At 44.3% G+C, this 20,924-nt stretch overlaps 2 protein-coding genes across 2 annotated transcripts; one reads left to right on the top strand and one right to left on the bottom strand.

Moving 5' to 3' along the window:
* Window positions 1-829: 829 nt before the first annotated feature.
* LOC106719227 (glutathione hydrolase 7) lies at window positions 830-11,006 on the bottom strand. Its single transcript, XM_045686643.1, has 10 exons — window positions 10,523-11,006; window positions 9,995-10,068; window positions 3,712-3,866; window positions 3,147-3,301; window positions 2,673-2,915; window positions 2,388-2,449; window positions 1,788-1,956; window positions 1,607-1,705; window positions 1,368-1,453; window positions 830-1,062 (listed from the first exon to the last, which is right to left on the bottom strand). Exons 2-10 carry the CDS (start codon window positions 10,038-10,040, stop codon window positions 830-832), a joined length of 1,248 nt encoding a protein of 415 aa, XP_045542599.1. The 5' UTR covers window positions 10,041-10,068; window positions 10,523-11,006.
* Window positions 11,007-12,555: 1,549 nt separating this feature from the next.
* On the top strand, window positions 12,556-16,133 carry LOC106719245 (arrestin homolog). The gene is made up of 8 exons (XM_014513530.2): window positions 12,556-12,708; window positions 13,019-13,209; window positions 13,292-13,470; window positions 14,033-14,168; window positions 14,355-14,512; window positions 14,581-14,724; window positions 15,226-15,355; window positions 15,725-16,133. The coding sequence occupies exons 1-8, from the start codon at window positions 12,600-12,602 to the stop codon at window positions 15,821-15,823; spliced, it is 1,146 nt and encodes a 381-aa protein (XP_014369016.1). The 5' UTR covers window positions 12,556-12,599; the 3' UTR covers window positions 15,824-16,133.
* The last annotated feature ends 4,791 nt before the right edge of the window (window positions 16,134-20,924 follow it).

The following is a 20,924-nucleotide window of genomic DNA, read 5'->3' as shown; positions in this document are numbered from 1 at the left end:
GTCAACAAACAAAGTGCTCGCCGTCGCTTTATACTCTGACATCTAGTCTGCAATCTCCTGAAGTCCTGCCGACAGTTTCATTTATATTTTATTTATTAAAATTCTAGAAGAGCTAGAAGCGCGCGGCGAGCCCCCCGCACCCCCCGCGCCCCCCGCCGACCACAGAGCTAGAAGCGCGCGGCGAGCCCCCCGGCGCGGCTGTCGGCGTGCGCCGCGAGCGCGTCCCCGCGCTGCAGCACCACGTTGACGGCGGCCTCGGGCGCGCCCCCCGCACCCCCCGCCCCCCGCCGACCACAGAGCTAGAAGCGCGCGGCGAGCCCCCCGGCGCGGCTGTCGGCGTGCGCCGCGAGCGCGTCCCCGCGCTGCAGCACCACGTTGACGGCGGCCTCGGGCGCGCCCCCCGCACCCCCCGCCCCCCGCCGACCACAGAGCTAGAAGCGCGCGGCGAGCCCCCCGGCGCGGCTGTCGGCGTGCGCCGCGAGCGCGTCCCCGCGCTGCAGCACCACGTTGACGGCGGCCTCGGGCGCGCCCCCCCCCCCCCCCCCCCCCCCGCCGACCACAGAGCTAGAAGCGCGCGGCGAGCCCCCCGGCGCGGCTGTCGGCGTGCGCCGCGAGCGCGTCCCCGCGCTGCAGCACCACGTTGACGGCGGCCTCGGGCGCGCCCCCCGCACCCCCCGCCCCCCGCCGACCACAGAGCTAGAAGCGCGCGGCGAGCCCCCCGGCGCGGCTGTCGGCGTGCGCCGCGAGCGCGTCCCCGCGCTGCAGCACCACGTTGACGGCGGCCTCGGGCGCGCCCCCCGCCCCCCCCCCCCCCCCGCCGACCACAGAGCTAGAAGCGCGCGGCGAGCCCCCCGGCGCGGCTGTCGGCGTGCGCCGCGAGCGCGTCCCCGCGCTGCAGCACCACGTTGACGGCGGCCTCGGGCGCGCCCCCCGCACCCCCCGCGCCCCCCGCCGGGCTCCTGGCGGCCTCGACTGCGGCGGCGGGCGAGGCGCCGGCGGCCAGCGCGCGCGCAGTGTCCGCCAGCGCCGCCGAGGAGCCCGCACCTATCACGTACCGCGACCCTGGGGTACATCATACATATAGTTGAACCTTTACTTTAAACTTTAAAGTAAATAAAAAACCTAAGGCCACTCGCACACAGGGCGATTTAAGTCGTCGACATCGCATTGCGCGCGCTCCGTACACATATCCGTATACATCTGGCGATGGCAGATAGAAAATATGGCGATGCGAGCCTTGTACAGATCTCAAATTACATCGTATTGCGAATATCACCGGGTTTTGAGGATTCACGTCGCCTTGCGTACAAAGTACTAAACAATTACAATACATATTTAAATCGGTTTTAATATAATGAGCCACTCACCGCACACGAGCTGGTCTGCGATGAGCGCCGGCGCCAGGTCCAGCGCCGGGCCGGCCGGGTCGCGCCGCCAGCCCCCCGCGCCCGCCGCGCCCCCCGCGCCCGTCGCGCCCCCCGCACCCGCCGCGCCCACCGCGTCCGCCGCCGCATCCGTAGAAACCCCGCTACTCAGTAAATAATTAATTGACTCATCTTATTTAAAGTAATGTATTTCAATGAAATGTTATTTGTCAAGTACTCACGTGACGAGCGCGACGTATGCACCTCGCGGGTCCGCCACCGCCAGCCCGGTGGCGACGGCGGTCCGCGCGCCCCCCGCACCCCCCGCCAACAAGCCAGCGCTGTCACATCATGTTCGGTTTATATTATTTCAGTCCAGCGATGGAGTCCAGAGCTGGATTACAAATAAGTTGACGGCGCTACCTGAGAGCGGGGCCGGGGCCGGGGCGGGGGCCGGGGCCGGGGCGGGCGAGCGCCAGGCGGAGGGCGGGGGCTGCGGCGGTGCCGGAGTACGCGCGCCAGCCGGGGGCCGGCAGCGAGGGCGCGGGCCCCGCACGCAGCAGCGCCGCACAGCGCCACACCGCACACAGCTCTGTGTACAACACACACGCACACTCACTCCAACTGAGTTATTATTGTTTTATAAGTAATATAACTAGCGAGCCGACACACACGCTCGCGCTGTCATCTTTCTGAAGGACACCGGAAAAAGGCCAACAGAAGTCTTCCAACACGCCACACTTTTGTGCTGCGAACGCTCCGTCTAGATCTAGAGGTATAAGTCTTCGTATGATATATATATATATATATATTCTTGTCCCACCGCCGGCCGTCGCTCCGCCATGTTTGTCTTCCTTCACACGTAATGAACACATTCATGTCACAGTCAGCACATACCGCTACTGCTGTTATACTGCACGGAACGCAACAATTGCGCCACCACAGCCGCGCCAGGTGCCGCGCCGCCGCCGGGTGCCGAGCCGCCGCCGGGTGCCGCGCCGCCGCCGGGTGCCGCGCCGCCGCCAGGTGCCGCGCCGCCGCCAGGTGCCTCAGTCACCGACGTTGGTGCATTTGTTCCTACGCTCCTGTAATAATATAAGCCAAAGATGTATGGCTTGTCGGCGGGCTAGGTCTGACAAGTACTCCCCCCCCCCCCCCCCCCGGCGGCGCAATAGTACAATGGATACATATACAATCACTATGAGCCGTCAAAAAGATTCTTGCAAAACTAAAGACTTGTTGAAACAATGTTTATTTAATTTTATTAGTAGCAGCTGGCCATGGTGGGCCATGGTGGGTGGCACTCACTCGGCGTAGTCTATGGCGGGCTGCAGCAGACGCGACCAGGGCAGAAGGCCGAGCTGCGCGTGCAGGGCGGCCAGCGCCGCTAGCAGGCGCGGCGGGCGGGCCGGGTCTGTGTCCCAGGCGCGCACCGCCGGGTCCTCGCCCGCCGCGCCCCCCGCGCCCGCCGCGCCCGCCGCGCCCCACTCCGCCAGCGTGGGCGCCGCCTCGTGCTCGCGCCGGTAGTCCCAGTACAGCAACGACCCGCTCCTGAAATGTACCGACATACTGGGTCTGTGTCTTCCGTCCTTTGTTTTAAATTAGTAACATACAAATTTTCATTATTGAATTTGTTAAAAATATAATATTGTGTTTTCGATTAATACAATAAAAAAAATTCATAAATTCGTTAGAGTTTAAGAAAGTTTTCTATTATGCCAGTATACACATATGACATTTCTAATAACAGTATAGTCTATATAAAATGTGTGTGAGACGAACGCGTCGAGTGCGGCGAGGCGGTGCGGCGCGGCGGCGGCGAGGCAGAGCGCGGCGGCGACAGCGGCGTCCAGCGCGCCCCCCCCCGCACGCAGCACGTGCGCGCCGCACGACGAGCACGCCGGCACTGAGGCCGACACAGAGCCGTGCGGCACCACCTGACACACCAGACATATTATTATTATTTTGAACATTTTACATTTACATTAATTAGCCACTGCTTCTTGTGAAAAAAAGCAACATTACACGAGGAAAGGGATGCAAGAAATGAGAAGGCAATGCCACAAAATAGTTGAATTTCACGCTTTTCTACAGTGAAGAAAGAGAATAGTTTATTTAATGGTCACCGAGGCTGGCCCCGAGTCCACAACCAGAACTAAAACGGGACAAGCATGAGATTTTATTTTATAAAATCAAATAATATTTCACTGACAAATCATATGATATGTATAAGTATAAAGGAACACATTCAATGGGGAGCTTTCTCTGTTACTGAACCTAGGAGAGGGTCCGGGCCAGGCAAGCCACATAACTCTGTAGGTATTGTTGGCGTCGGTGCGAGGCTCACTTCATAGTCTCCATAGTATATCTGGGTGAGCAGGGCCAGCGCGACGGCGACAGAAAGCGCAGCGAAGGCGGCGGCGATGAGGCGCGGCCCCGCACATCCCGCCCGTCCCTCGCCGCCGCCCTGCAGCGGCACGTCCTCGCGCAGCTCCACCGCGCCTGTGGCATAGTGTACACCCATCTCACTACACTGTTCCAGCTTGAGGACCTGCCCACAAGAGCAGTTATTAGTGTAGCACTGCTAGTGTTTACACACTTCTGTTAAAACTGATCTCGGGAGATTGGCAATGGAATGCACATACTTGCTTACAAGTAGTGTAGTAAAGACCAAGATTTAAATCCAATGGTTTGAAAATGACATCTCATTTTGATGATGTTGCTATGTCATTTATGAGGACAATGATTATATTCAATCATGATGATTTCTTTCAGTTTTGTACTCATAGTACATAGTGCATTGTATTAAAGATATTCAAATAAGGCAAGCTACTAACAAGTGCAAATATGTGTTCTACGAATAATGTAAATTGGGCCATTATCTATTATAAAATGAGATTATTATTATTAAAATGGTTAGTGTGCATACTTGTTACTATTTGATTTTTTTTCCAAATAAATTAAGACACAAAAAAGTAACTTAAAAACAATTTGAACGAGATCATATCGTTTAAAACAATTTTATGAAAACTTGGCTAGATTCGCTATTATAAAGTATTACCAAGACCTCAATAGAACCTTACGATTAATTTATAATTTAATAATTTTCATTTTTCTCTACTCGGAATCTAAATCCTGAATTCAAATCAACAAACACAAACAGCCCGGCAAATATCGCACAACACAACACAACATTGATGTGTCAAATTGACGTTTGTCATTTGAGTTTGAAGGATGTCTGTTCGTGATCGTGTTCGGTCCGGCTCGGTGAGAGGCGCTGCTATCGCGCTTAGCTCTGTCAAAAAATATTATATAGGTGCCGGGAAAAATACATGTACAATGTTATACTTTCCCGTACACTATACACTGTATAATGAAATACCAGTTTCCTTGGTCGAAAAAATGTCGATTTAAACTAAGTAACTCTTTCAAAAGTTTGTACTTTAATCGATTGAGGTCTCCAAACCTTATAAATGATTATACATTTATTTAAATATCTCGAAAGGTCTTTAATATATTTTATCCTAATTGAAACCATAGTTTGGTTGTTAAACTACACCTTTTTATGGAACAACCTTTATTAAAAAGTCAATAGGAAGCTGAAAAACACTCATATCCAAACAATATTCAATCATATTTTTGCAACCGCCTGTAAAAATATTTTTTATAATTTCGGCGATAGAAAATTTATTTATTTATTTATTTATTTATTTATTTATTTCTAGGAAGACCAACAGCCATTTTAACAAAGTAGGTAAGACAGTAATTAATACAAACATAGCCAATAATAGGTCCTCACAAATAGAAACAATTTAAACAATTCTTTTGCGCGAACAGAAATATAAAAATACAAACAAAAAGTCAAAAGAAAAGCACAAGAAACTACAAAGATTACTAAAAAGAAAAACTTGATCTAGTTTAATTATTATAGTTTACAGTTTGTTCTTAATGAAAAAGTTTCGATAGAATACCTGTTTTACAGAGTTAGTTGTGGAATTAAAAATATCTAAACTAGAACTTTTAGAGTAACTGTTAATAAGAAAGCCAGCGCGCCACATAAATGAATTTTGACGATAGTTAGAAGATGCCATAGGGAGATGGATAGGAGTGTGGTGACGTGCTGATTTCTTTGGTACAATAAATGATACGTTGGTGAGAAGAGAGGGACAGTCAATACTACCATTTATAATGTTTACCATGAAGGTTATGTCTGCTACTTCGCGTCGAACAACAAGAGGGAGAATATGAAATTTACTACATAAATTTAGATAATCTTGTGAACGATAATTATAATTTAACCGGAAGCATAAATATTTAATAAACTTTTTTTGAATATTTTCAATTCGGGAGATGTATATGTTATATCGCGGGTTCCATACTTGACTGGCGTACTCGAGTATGCTGCGTACATAAGAACAGTACAATATCTTATAGGTCTTCGCTTTCTTGAAGCTATGTGACGTACGCATTACGAATCCTAGAGCGTTATATGCTTTGGATATGATGGCCTCAATATGATCATCGAACAATAATTTGTGGTCATGAATAACACCTAAATCTCTAACTTGGAGACATCTTTGCAACCTTGTCTGTTTAATTGTGTAATCAAATGAGATCGGGTTAATTTTCCTGCCGTATGTTACAACCATACACTTCGAGGGATTCAAGTCTAGTTTATTTTGGATACAGTAATCGCTAAGGCGATTTAAATCTGATTGCAGTGCAATGGCGTCATCAAATGTTGAAACACAAGAAAATATTTTCATGTCATCTGCGAAACAAAGAAGATGTGAATAATGGAAACATTTATCGATGTCGTTGACAAAGATTAGGAACAGTAGAGGCCCGAGCAAAGAGCCCTGTGCTATACCGCTAGGCAATGGTATCCAGCTAGAAACATAGTTATTTATGACAACGGCCTGCGAGCGATTAGATATATACGACGAAAACAATCTAAGGAGGTCTCCACGTATGCCTATCAGTTGTAGCTTGTATAGCAACACCTTATGGTCAATTCGATCGAAGCATTTGCTATAATCAGTGTAAACCACATCGACTTGCTTTCCTTTGTCCATCGCTCCAGTTATGAAGTCATTAAGGATGACGAGATTGGAGGTGGTGGACCGACCTCGAAGGAACCCATGCTGGACGCTACTAAATGAATGTTTTAAAGCTGCGTATAGCTGATTGTATATTATTTTTTCGAGTACTTTAGCAAGTACACACAATTTTGAAACTGGTCTGTAATTGGTCACATCGGTTCTCGAACCTTTTTTATGAACAGGCGTAACATATGCACGTTTCCACAATGTTGGGAAAGTACATTGAGACAAGGATTTTTGAAATAGCAGCGTAACCGGGACAGACAAAGATTCGGCACAGTTAATCAAAAATATTGGCGGCAAATGGTCCGGGCCGGCAGATTTAGTGATGTCTAACGATTTTAGGTATTTCTTTACCGCAGCGTATTGTACTTCGATAGTAGCGATATCAGACAACGGATCGCAAGCAATGTTTTGGCGACGTGCATCAAAACATGCTTGTGGCGCTTGAGAGTATGTTGAATTGAAGTAATTCGAGAATAAGTTACACACTTCGATGCCGTTTGATGCCACTAGGTCGCCATAGTAGACCGACTCGGGGATTCTTGTTTGTGCTTTTTTCGTTTTAACGTATGTCCAGAAGTATTTAGGGTTTTTCTTAATAGACTCCTCTACAGTATTGATGTACTTGTCATAACACTCTGTCTCTAATTTCTTTACCCTATCCCTAAGTAGCTTATACGTTTCGTAATCGGACCTGTTATTATATTTTTTAAATTTCTTGAAGTATTTGTGTTTCTCTTTAATACATTTTTTAAGTGCCGGGGTGTAATGGGCAGGAAATGATTTACTTTCATGTACAATAGTCTTAGGAATATACTTGTCTATTAAGTTATTAATAATTGAATAAAAGCGATCAAAACATTCGTCTACGTCAGTTGAGGAAAGTTCGTTATACCAATTGACATTTGAGATTTCTTCATTAATTGTGTCGTATTTTCCCTTATTGAATAGATATTTGAATCTTGGGGCAGGCTTTAATATAAGCACATCAATGGTCGGCACGTAGCAAATGATGGCCTTGTGATGAGGATCAATGGGAACTAAAGGTTCGTCACACTCTGCGACCTCAACAAACTGATTTGCTAGGACGAGGTCCAATAATCTTCCGTGCATGTTGTGTACATGATTGTACTGGGCTACGCCTACCGTACTCATCGTATCGAGCAGGGCGCACTCGTTTGCGCCGCTCGCGTGGCCGGTCAGCAGAGCGCCCTTCTCGCCGTCCTCGCTGCGCCATATAATGCCGCTCAAGTTAAAATCTCCCAAAATAATAAATTTGTTATTTACGTTATTAAACATAGTTTGTTCTAATTTATCCAAAAAATTATTTAACTGACAAGAAAATGATAGTCCGAAGTTTTGCGAACATAGATACAAAACACAAATATTAATGTTATAACATAGTTTACCGTCCGCATTTTTAATAGGCAATGTTATCCACAAGTCCTCCGCCGACGAAGCATAGTGCGGTTGCAGAGAGGCGGCGAGATCCCTGCGCGCGGCGATGAGCACCCCGCCCCCGCGCGTCTGCCCAGTGATCGCATACTCCCTGTCTCGTCGCCATACTAAGTACCGATTGTCGAAAAGTTCAGAATCACTAACACCGTCGATTAACCATGTCTCCGTTAAGACTATAATATCATAGGCAAATAAACATAGGTTTCTATAAAAAATATGAGTCTTTGAACGAAGTCCACGAACATTTTGATAATAAATATTTAATTTAGCCGCATTATTGTAAACAATCGTTTCATTAGCCATTATTGCTGTGTGATATTAGTGTCATTCCAAGTAGCAATACAAAGCGGGGAAAAGGAAAAATATTAATAAAAAGTGATGACAGCGAGACTAGTTCATTTACGAAGTAGCAGCGACTGACCATTAACTGCAATATTTGTAAACGAGAGCGGTTAGCAATATAAAAGTTAAACACGGAAGCGAGCGAAATGTCTAACCTCTCTTTCTCACGTGATAATTGTATACGTAAAATAAAGTTAGTGAGCGAAATGAATGGTAAATACACACAGTGATTGATTACATAAAATGATTGAATTTGTAATGCGACGGCGCAACGTAAAATTTTAACAAAACATGTTCCCGGTTCGGAATTAATACCCACAAACATAATCGACATTTTTCGTATCTTTAATATGAAGGCAAACAAGACAAATAGAAGAACAACACGACTTACGACCTTAATACTTATATAATAAGGCATAAAATTACAAGATAGGTTTGAAACAATAATAAGTTGGTAACAAATCAAATTATTTTGTTTAAATCGTTGTCTTTCAGTATAGTAAACACAGGGCTAGTATCGTTCTTTCTGACGTGAATCTTACAGTATTTTACCCAAACGTATTTGTAGCCCTTCTCGAAGCAAAGTCGCTTCGTTTTAGTAAGTAGGGCTTTGTGATGCGGCGTGAGATGGTCATTTATGAAGATCCGTTGTTTATCACCCTCGAAACCGATATCTTTCGCATACAAATCCTTGTTGGCCCGCGCCGCGGCGGCGAACTCCTCTTTAACATAGCGATTCACAAAGGTGACAATAATAGATTTAGCACTCCCAGAGAAAGACGGAACACGGGCAATGTAGTTTATTTGAGATTTATTAAACGAAAAACCGATCTTCTGCTGTATTAATTCAATCAAAGAAAAGAGGTTCTCGTCTTTCTTTAAGGGCACTCCTTTGATTTCGATATTGTTGAGTCGCGACCACTGCTCCTTGTTGGTTAGTTCGGTTTTTAGGTTAGAAATTTCTAACTGGGCTGATTCAAGGGCGACTCGTAATGGCACAAGTTCCGCAACACTCCGCTCGACTACTGTAATCCTGGATTCACATGATGTTATTTTTTCATGATTGAATTCCAATGACAATTTTAAGTCGGCAATATCTTTTTTTATGGTCTTCACGTCATCCGCGAGGGAATGAATGAATTTAAATTGCGCCTTCAAGTCGCGGATCTCGCTGAGGACCACTTCGATGGACGCAACCCCGATGTTGGTATTTGGCGGAGATGCAGCCAAGGCGGGCGCCGACGAAGCTGAGGCAGGGCTGCGGCACTGAGGACATCTCCAGGCGGCCCTGCGATCGGCGCCCAGCTTCCTGTAGCCCGCCTCAGTGATGCTCGCGCAGCCGAAGCACAGTTCTTTATTGCACCATCCACATTTGACACAGTCATTCACCACCGACTTGCATAGCGAACAATGCATTATTGGAATATTATCTTTTCTACGTTTGACTTAGGGTAGTTACGCACGAGCGTATCGTTAGGCGTTTCGCGACTTAATTTAAAAGACTTTTGTTCTCCAATGAAATTTTAATTTGGCAAACGGTTTTGTTGTGGAAAGCCATTAATGCCTAAACTACGCAACCTATGATAGAGGTAAGTTGGGTTAAATAATTATATTTTCAACCAAGGAATCTGTGGTACTCTGTTGTACACGTCCATCCATCCGCCCATTTAAATATTCGCATTTATAATATTAGTAAGAAGTAAGAATAATAAGATTGAAATATACCAGGCGGAGGGTGATCGTTACTTTCCGAGAGAGCTGCAGCCGCCATGGCGTGCTTCACGTTGTATCTGCAGCAACTGAAATTAGAACATAAAATAAAGCTAATCCCTATGACACACGTAAACGAACCCACTGAGTTAACATTTTGCCTATGACGTCATCGTTACCCAGGAACTCGGCACCAGGTGCTAATGCTAATTGTTAACGGAACGGTTACGCTACGATACTTGACTCTTCAAATACCGTTACCATGAGAGCGAGCGAAATAGATGTATATGTTACTGTGAAAGCACGAACTATGACGAATACTAAGATTTATCCGTAAATCCTTAAATCTACCAACTAGTCATTAAGTCCGAAAAATTATGTTCATTACGAATTATTAATAAAATAGATACCGAGGTACATCTTATTGGAATTAAATTGCTCAAATCTTTATTATTTAACAATGATGGACATCATGATAGTCGTTTTGGTTTTGATAAATAACTAAGACTAAGTCTATTTATTAAGTAATTTTGCATATCTTACCTTCTTGTGCCCGTCACTTCACCAAAGCCAAAAATGGTTAGATGAATAACGGTAATTATTGCATAGTGTGAAAATGTATAAAATAAAATTAATGTACGCAGTAAACAGGTCGGAGGATCCGTTCGTCTCGCGTGTTTGAATAATACCGTCACGTCGACGAAGATGGAGCTCAGAAACCGCAACCATAAACAAAAACAATCGCAGATCAAATAATAACAAAACTCAAAGAAGACCCGACGCGCACGCGCCGGCGCGGAGGAATGTGCGGGGACAGGGGAGTGACACCGTCACGCCATTGGCCGCGGCCACGCGCTGACGTCATGCGCTGTGGAAAGTGCGCTGCGCGCCAAACGCCAATTTCTGGATTATAGTGATTGTGCTCTGATGACTTGTCCATCATCGCACGGTTTCATCTTTTTTTTCAATAAATACGTCTTTAGTACAGTGAGTTAACTAGGATTTGCTGGATATGCTGGATTTTCAATCTAGACTACTACTTTTTCATAATAACGCAATCTGTCCAGCGACTGCAGAACGACCTGCCAATTCTACGACTATCGTGCAAATTTGTAGTTTGCAAAATTAATTGATTTATATTAATTTACTGTCACTATTCATATTGGCCGAGGCTTGCATTGTGATGGTATTCGACCAACGTATATAGACAGTATATTTGCAATGCTTTCTATCGCTCGACGTCACTCGCGCCAACGTTTGAGCGCTTAAGAGCGTGCACATGCGCCAACATTTATAGGGCTCATTTGGCGTAGCTTGTCAAAATGTAGGCGCGACCACTTGCCTTACATCGAAGCGGTTTTTCTGCACAAATCAAAGGCGTATAGACAGTAGCACTTGTATTAATTTGCCTACACTCACGTTGGCCTCCACTCGGCAAACCTCGGTCAAAGTTTAAAGCCGGCATAAGAAATTTTCTTATAACGGCTGTCTTTACGATTTCTAAAATAGCAATGATTTGTTCTGGAAATTATAAATATAAAATATCAAAGATTGTATGTATGTGTTATGTATGGCTGTAGTATTTAATGTTGTTGTAGTTAATTGTGCAATATATAGCCAATTAAATTCAATAAATAAAAAAGTAAAAATGTACCCATATTATAGCACTAATTTCTTAGATATAAATATATAAAAATTTGATGTTGAAAAAAATATAGAGTAGATAAATTCATAGTTGTTCATTACGTGTGTATACTGTATGTAGGTACTGTCCGACACTATCACAACCGTCTATTAAATAATAACATTAATTCTCATATAAAATATAACTAACTTTATCATGGTTGAGAAAAAAAAATTACGTTTAAGTAGGTTTTTACATCGCCTTTTTATTTTTTTCTGGTAATTAAAAATTAACCGTATATTTATCAAAAACAAAAACTCAAAACAATTCAAACATACACAATAATGTCTTTTGTTTTTGTTATATTAATTTGTGCTTTATTAAATGTCACGACTAATTACAATCGAACCTGGATAAGAGAGAGTCCAAAAGACCATGATATTTTTCTCGGCTTTATGGCACCGGTCAATGACTCTTGCTGATAGACGTTTCTCGCATATCTAGGTTCTATTATATATTTTGAAGTTATAAAATAATAATAAACATAAGAAAAGAGGTTGTATACAATATCCCTTATACCTAAGTAGTATTAATATTGTAGGCATTGTATGTGTCTACATGAATAACTTAATGTAATGTATCAATAATACAATTTATCAATAGTTACTTGTACCTAGAAGCTGTGTGACAACTGCACGCGAATTCAAGTCTCTATTATTCACAATGTCAACTATGACTCAAAAGATATTCTTAGGCTTCATGGATCCAAGTCAAGCTCATAATTCTCCAAATCCCTCAAGGTACACTTAGCCTTGAATTGTGGCTCAGGTTGGATGGCGTGGGAGGTAGGTCGGAAGCCTCGAGTTACGTATAGCGTCTTAACGTTAACAGGATCACAGATGGGGCGGGCGCGGGTGCGGGAAGCCCCGCCGCCGAGTAATCCTGTATATATGGCAAGGCGCGCTCCGGTAGGCACAGTACGTGTCCGGCCCCACCATGGTGTACAACTTCAAGGTGTTCAAGAAGTGCTCGCCCAACGGCAAACTCACACTTTATATGCCCAAGCGGGAGTTCGTGGACCATATATCTTTCGTAGAGCCCATAGGTCGGTTCTACTTTTTATTGATAAGCATTAGAAGGAATAATCATTGTAAATAGCTTCACTGAGTAGATTACACCAGGTCCAGAGTCTACTTCTCGGCAAACCCAGAAGGGCAAAGTGCCGGCACTGGGACATTTAAAATAGCTGCTCTACCATAAAAAATTCTTATTCGTTTATGTAGAAAAAAGAGAAAATATGACCACTGCGGGTAAGAAGAATAAACAAAAGTTGTGCGATTAACAGATATGGTATTTGTATTAAGTCAGATTGTCCAAGCGAGTGACGTAAACGTGGGGTGATTATGTACTCGTAGATGGCGTGGTCGCAGTGGACGAGGAATATGCACGCGGGCGGCGCGTGTTCGCGCAAGTGGTGTGCACGTTTCGCTACGGGCGCGAAGAGGACGAGGTGATGGGCCTCAACTTCTATAAGGAATTGTACCTCGCCTCTGAGCAAGTGTACCCTCCGCCCGAAAAGCTGCCTTACGAGCCATCCCGCACGCAGGTACCCCGTCCGCCGCTTTCGTACCTCGTACTATTGAAAAGTGTCATGGAGGTTTCTATATAAAAATTGTATCGTGCGGAAGGAGCGTTTGCTGCGCAAGCTGGGGCCGAGCGCCGTGCCGTTCCGTCTGTCCGTGCCGGCGGGCGCGCCAGGCTCCGTCACGCTGCAGAACGCTCTCGAGGACGAGGGTGAGCCCTGCGGCGTGCATTACTACCTCAAGCTGTTCGTGGGTGATAGCGAGATCGACCGCTCGCACCGAAGGTACGCGCCCCCTAACCCCGCCCCTGAAACCACTACACCTACTTACACAAACGGCATCAGTTTGTGATGAAAATAGATATTTTCACTGGGAAAAGAAAGTATGATACACACAATATAACGCAATATATAATATGACGGAATTTTTGAATAATCTGTATTGAGATCACGTACAAGGCATATTTATTGTAAAATGAGTGAGAGAGAGATTAATGTCAGGTTGATACTAGGTAGGTTATTGTCGTATTTTCACAGTGGTGTAGTGTTGAAACGGTTGTAAGAAAAGGAATGAAAGATTGAAGTGTAAGTTCTAAAACTACATAAATATACATATTTAGTAGCCATTTAATATATCTGTGTATATGATTCAGGAAAAGATAAGGGATTAGAGGTCACCGAAGAAGACCGTCTGGGCTAAAAAAATCTGCGCCAATATAACAAAAAATTAATGTACGCGTTCCTTTCTTAGAGGTACCGAAGCTATCACAATGGTCGCTATAGTTAGGTCGGTCGGAGATGGCATTAGAAACAGAAAGAGTAATTGTGTTTGATGTGCTGCCGACAGGAGCACGGTGGCGTTGGGCATTCGCAAGGTACAGTTCGCACCGAGCAAGCCGGGCCCGCAGCCCTGCACCGTCGTGCGTAAGGACTTCGTGCTCTCGCCTGGACAGCTCGAGCTCGAGCTCACGTTGGACAAACAGGTGCCACTACCACTTATGCTTTCACTGCCACTGCAACTGTCATTGATACCGCTGGCACTGCCAGTACAACATTCGTTCTCGACGAGCGAAGACTTTTTATTGTCTATAGATTTATTTTAAATTGGCTAGGCTCATTGTCCTCGAAAATGATACACTGGTAATATTGGAATGTCTGACCTTTGTCAGCTATACATGCACGGTGAGACGATTGCTGTAAATATTTGCGTGCGCAACCACAGCAACAAGGTGGTGAAGAAGATAAAGGCGTGCGTGCAGCAGGCCGTGGATGTTCTGCTACTGCAAAACGGCCAGTACCGCAACGTCGTCTGCAGCGTCGAGACCCAGTGAGTGCCCCGCCTCTTGCCTACGACCCCGACCCCGCGGCGCAATGTAACGGGTGTGTGTGCCGCAGGGATGGGTGCCCGTTGCAGCCGGGCGCCAGTCTGCAAAAGGTGCTGTCACTGACGCCGGCGCTGGGCACGCTGCGCGACCGCCGCGGGATCGCGCTCGACGCCCAGCTCAAGCGGCAAGACGCCACGCTTGCCTCCACCACGCTGTCAGTGTTCTCACCGCAAGCCGTACAAAGCACACTACACACGCTTCTCGTTCGTTCTTGTCCCACCATTCATCATCATCATCCCACTATACGTTCCCACTGAGAGCTCGAAGCCTACCCTAAGTTAGGGTTGACTAGGCCATAGTCAACCACGATGGCCTAGTGCGGGTTGGTTGACTTTACACATATCACGACGTTTTCCTTCACCGTGGTACATGGTGCGATTCTAACCCAGGACCTACAGATTCCAAGTCAATGATGATCCACCGCCACTATTAATTCCCCGTCCCACCATTAATTAAATAAGTGACCACCACCATTAACTAAATGATCTGTATACACGTTGTATAGGTAGATATACTTCATATCATTACATTTAATTCGACTCGAATGTATGACTTATATTTTATTAAATATTCATTAGGAATGATTGACACATTACGACGATCTAAATCTAATGTTCGTTCTGTGGCGCGGGCGCGGGCGCGGGCGCGGGTGCAGGCTGCTGGAGCCTGAGCAGCGCGACGCGTTCGGTATCGTGGTGAGCTACAGCGTCAAGGTGAAGCTGTACCTGGGAGCGCTGGGCGGCGAGCTCAGCGCCGAGCTGCCCTTCATACTCATGCACCCCAAGGTATAACGAAACCACATAGTTCAGAGTATAGGCAGAGGCCATCTAAAATAGCGAAGTGACCATTGCCAACATACATCTGCATTTAGTTAAAGGGAAGAATGACGGATGCGGTGCCTACAAAAATAGGGAGAAGAATGTACGAAAAAGGATCCTCACACACCTTTCCATTTTTTTCTTATAAGTTAAAGGTGGGAGAGGGAATTGACACGCACACTCATCAAAAGAAACGAATAATTACTTCTGCTTGACGCGTGTCTTCTGCTTGGCCGCGGTATTGCACCGGTTATTCGTGTAACAGCATTAGCTTCCGTGAGCACTAGCATAGTGAGGTGCACGCAGGTGTGTGAAACTGATGTACGCGGTTCGCAGGAGGGGCGCGCACAGCTCGTGCAGGCGGACAGCCAGGCAGAAGTTGAGCTGTTCCGCCAGGACACCGTTCATCACCAGGAGAGTGTCGAGGTCTACTAGCCGCGCCGCCACCCTGCGACCTTCTGGCCCTGATATCGCACCGACTGCGCCCACAGCGCCGTCTGACCTACCACCGAACTGTTCGCACCTTTCAGTGTTACAGTATTACTTAACCAAATTATTTGTTTACATATTTCTTGTGCTAACTAGCCGCAGCCGGGGCCGCGTTGTGTCGATTTACTGGTAATTCTGCCGAAAAAAAAATTTGTATTTCCAAACTTTCACCCTTGTATTTTTTTAGGAACCCTTCTAACTTTTAGGAAATTAGTTAAAAATATTCTTTGACGAAATAAATGACGTTATAAAAATACATTTTATGTAGTTCGTTACTACGGTGTTATTATATTATGATGTATGTATTAAATAGATTTGTGTTGTAGAGGATTTATATGTATTGATATAAATAAATAGACAATAACTTATTTTGTAATATTAACACTACATAATATGTTTTATTAAAATGTTTTAAGGACTTTTCAAAAACTGATTTACTTTTATATTTTGTTTATTATTTGAAATGTCAAATTTTTAATTAGCCATGTATTCTGAAACAAAAATAAATTTGCGCGTTGCGCTGTATGTCTAATATTTTTTCTTGTTGTCTTGCCAGGCAATCGCGTAACAACTTTACAAATGATTGCTTTATTTTATTTGAGTTATAATGGTAATAGTAAAATAAAGTTGTGTCCATTTGACTGTATCGTCATACGACATGGGTTGCATTTACACTATAGGATATGACAGAACAAGTGTGGTGTGCCGGCACCTGCCACGTGGCAGCGCCGCGCCTGCAGTGTCAGGCGCCGCGACATCAGACTCACACACGCCTCATCATCACATATAGAAATGCGACTGTTTATATCCTACTTGTATAAAATAATATATTACATAATGTATTACATAATATTATATAATGTTTAACATTGCATTACTAAATAAAGCATAGAAATTTTACCGCGTTTGCCGTTTTATTTGTGTCGTAAAAGTTTCAAGTTAATGAAATTAATCTGTCTCGATATGGAGTTCGCCCGTGTTGCTTTCAAAACCTACATACAGCGATACATATAAAAGAAAAAAATTACAGATGCCCTAATGTATAGAATTACATAATTATTATATAATGCAGTTGGAAAAAAAACAGCAGTTAAACAATTTCAAATCCTATAGACAGTAATAAGCGCTCCTCGCTTCACCACGCCCTCGCGCTCCTCGCAGTCCCCGCATCCCCTGTGCTGCCCGAAACACTGTCCCTGTTCCGATAATTTAACGATAACAGATGAAATTAATTGGGTCTTCGCCAGTTCGCTAGGCTGAGAGATTCAGAGAGTACGGAGTGATATAAACAAAATTTTAAGAAAACAAAGTAATACAGCTGACATTACTTTGTTTTGGGAACAGAAATTGAAGATGTTTTAAGTAAAACATTTAAAAAAAAAGAGACAAAGTGTCTATGTCCAGGTATGATCTGTTAGCGTATAGTGCGGCATGTGTGTTCGTGATGTGCGACAAGAGATGTCCACCCCTGCCGCGCCGCGCCAACCGCGCTATGTAACTCAGATTTCGCCAATAAAAAGATAAGAGGAAGTATATCAACATCGGCCCAAAAAGGTGTGTCAGTTAGTAGAGGAGGAAGTCGAATTTGCTGCCGAGGGACGCTTGGGACGCCGACGCGTCGCTCCGCTTGGCATCTCCGCCTCCAAAGGCTTGTTGGTAATAATAATAATAAATAAAGGTGAAAATTTATTGCGTGACCTCTCTAAACCTGTTTATTTCAATTTGATGTAATGGTAAGATAGAAAGGTAGTGCTGACGGCGCAGAAGTTGGTGCGGCGCCGTCATTGGTCGACACCGCAGGTTACACATTTTGTTCGCAGTTCACGTGTTAAGTTCTGTCTTATAGATTATGAGGAGGCTGCCCTGACCGTTGCCGTGATTGTAGATCTCAATTGACCCTCGCACTGTGCCCCTCGCTCCTCGCCCCTCGCCCCGCGCCCCGCGCCCGGTACAGAAGCAATACAAGTTAAATCATCGGATTGTATGATTGAATAGAGCATTACGTTGCTATAACGTAACTTCGTATTAGTTGTTGCACTTTACGTGTCACGGGAATGTGGCAGTTATGTCGGTGGCTCATGGGCCACGCTGGCTCGCACGGCGTAGCTGTACCCGTCCTGCAATCAAGATGTATTGAGAGTCGATTTACGGACGCCTATGTTTGCTTGTTTCGGTCGGAAGTCCGCTTTGGAGCTGATCAATGCTTTATTGAGCATTGATCTCTACACTATACACTGTTGCCATTAAATAGGTATCGCAGATTTTACAATCGCTTTAGAGAACATATTGATTCATATAAAGACATAAATTAAGTTGTGAAATACACAACATTTTTTTTAATTAACTTGGCATGTTTGGTAACTCGAGTTGGTTTATTGCAAGATGACTCAGAAGTCTGTGCGAGCTGACGGCCGTGCTGGTCTCTTGGACGTCGGCCCTCACCCGGAGACCCCGACATCCCGACATCTCGAGATCTCGACAGTCGACACTTGGCACTCGGCACTTGGGAGGGGGCTGCGGGCAGGGATGGTCTGGTACAGCGCCGCCGCACAAAAAACACACACAAATAAAAATAGCTTAAGTCATCATTTCCAATAAGCGAATCGGAAAAAGAAAACGAAGGCCAGGTACGATATAGCATACTTGTAATGATTAGGTCTGTTATTCTCTGTTTTTGCTTGTAACAAGAAAAATTTTCGCATGTTTTTTTACTTGCAGCTCGGCCACGCCGCCGTCGCCGCTCATTACCTCGTCTGAAATTATTTGTGTCCGTAAGAAAGTCACAGCTCCTTTGGAATTTCCGAATATTTCATTTTAGTTTTTTTTTTAAATATTTTAAATGTGCTATTATTTAATTGATGCGAATTTGTTGAGTCATTCTTGTTCGCCTTGTATAGGAACAACAATCAAAATAACAGTAAAGGAGAATAGCAACAAAATACAAAGTAAAAGTTGCTCGCAGTGCAATAAAATGAGCAAGTGAAATAAAATGCTTTGCACGCGGCGCTACGCTACAAATTAATTGGATAGGTTTCCTTTAAATTACAGTGATTTACTGAGCGCAGCGCTTCAAGCCGCTTTATTGAATATCGACTGCATGTTACAATACTTATCTCAAATTCACATGTGAAAATGGTTTTTACGATTGACGCCCCCCCCCCCCCCCCTCCCAGCAGCGGTGCGAACGGAATATTGTTAAATGAACACTAACGATAAAAGCTTATTAAAGTTCAAATCCCCTTGCATATATTACGACCGTCATTTAACTTAAGGAGTTAAATTAGAACTAAGTACTTAAATTAATTTCTATTAGAGTGCCTGTTGAAATTTTTCATTCAAATACAACCGTGTTAGGTGGCGCAGGTGTCAGCGGCGACGACGGCGAGCATCCCGCTAACTGGTGCGAAGCGAACAGTATCGGTGGCTCGGAGCTAAGTTAAATCTATAGGTTCGACCCCTTCAATGTGTTTTTCGATTTCAAAATTTCATAAAATTATCCTACGTTATTAAGGTGAAGGAAAATTTTAGATATTAGCTCAATAGTGGACGGAAACGAAAGTCTTATGGAATAATCACTTTGAATTAATTAGATCAATTTTGTTAACAGCGCGGTATGAAGATAAAAGGTAATTGCGTTCATTATCTCTGTCTCCGGTTGATCCTGGAGCCTTCGTATCGTAATTACACTCCCGCTGTAATGCCCATTCAATTAAATGCTATCAAGCAGTAGTGGAACAATGTATCCAAAACATATATGTATTGTTAAGCAATCGTTATTTTAGTCCTCTTACATTTCTCACTCTTATAAAGAAAGGATGGGACACTAATGAATTTCCCCTTTTGCGCGTCCCCGCCTCCGCCGAGTAAAGGTAGGCAACGCATTTTCAACTACGGGTGTCTATGGGCAGCGGTCTCTGCGTTATTTCGGCGAATCCCTTGCAGCGTTGAAAACTTGTCAAAATAGGTAATCGTATAATCGTATCGTATAAATGGTAAGGTATAAGTTTTACAGTAACCATTTTGTAACCACCTCTAAGCAGTCCCTATAATAGTGGTATCTGCCAGAAGTGCATTAGCAAGACTTGAAATTAAAAGTTCCTACTTTTTTCGCAGGCGCACCGAAAATAAAATATTGGTTTTGTTCTTCATAAACTTAATAAATAGCACACGGTTGGAAGGAATTGCTCGTTCTAAAAGATCAAATCTAATAGATACAAGTCAATAATTGCACAAAACACAGATACATTATCTGCAGCAGGCGAGCAAACGTTTCCAGGATGTATTATTTTAATTTTAAAACATTTGCCTTTTTTTCCAAGGGAATTTTCTTAGTAATTAGCGTTTAGCAGCGGGTTTATTGCGTTATCATTTAGGTAAGTAATGATCCTTTTGCCCCCTTCCGATGTCTGTGTACCTGCATCAAGACTCAACATCGGGCACCGAAAGAAAGCATCAAAGAACGTGAATTACGCGTGAAATATCATGTCAATTAACAAAGAGCTGCGGCGCAGCTGCGCCCCAGCTCAGTGGCCCACTCGCTGTACAGCCCTCATTAATTAGTAGGATTCAAATCTCATTCATTTTATTTCAAGTCACGGGGAAATAGCTACTTCGGTCAATTAGAGGGTGCTATGTTATCACAATTATTCAAGATAACCACAACAAATTAATGCTTTAAGTAATTTTTATGTCATATGATTTAAAGGTTTGGATAATGTTGGCTCTGTGCATGGTCAGTTTACAAACAGACCGTCCATCAAGCGACGCAACATTAACAACATCGTGATATGAATATATAGAAGATGTTTTCCAAATGCGGTGACACTTGTATATAGGCATATAGACTAATTTAATAGTATTATAAGTAAGTGTAATTAAATGTTATTTAGATTGCGTAGCTTCAGGCCGCGGCCGGTCGCTCGTCGTTATCAAAATTATCCATTAGCGCGAGCTCTATAAATATGAAATATTAGTACATTAATATTACGATGCGGTCGTTAAATATTTAACGACATGTTTGTACAGTTTCGACACGATTATAAATGTT

The sequence above is a fragment of the Papilio machaon genome, chromosome 1 (genome assembly GCF_912999745.1).
Source record: "Papilio machaon chromosome 1, ilPapMach1.1, whole genome shotgun sequence".
In the NCBI taxonomy this organism is placed as follows: Eukaryota; Metazoa; Arthropoda; class Insecta; order Lepidoptera; family Papilionidae; genus Papilio; species Papilio machaon.
The sequence above is the reverse complement of the archived record's forward strand: the minus strand, read 5'-3'. Positions and strand labels throughout refer to the sequence as shown.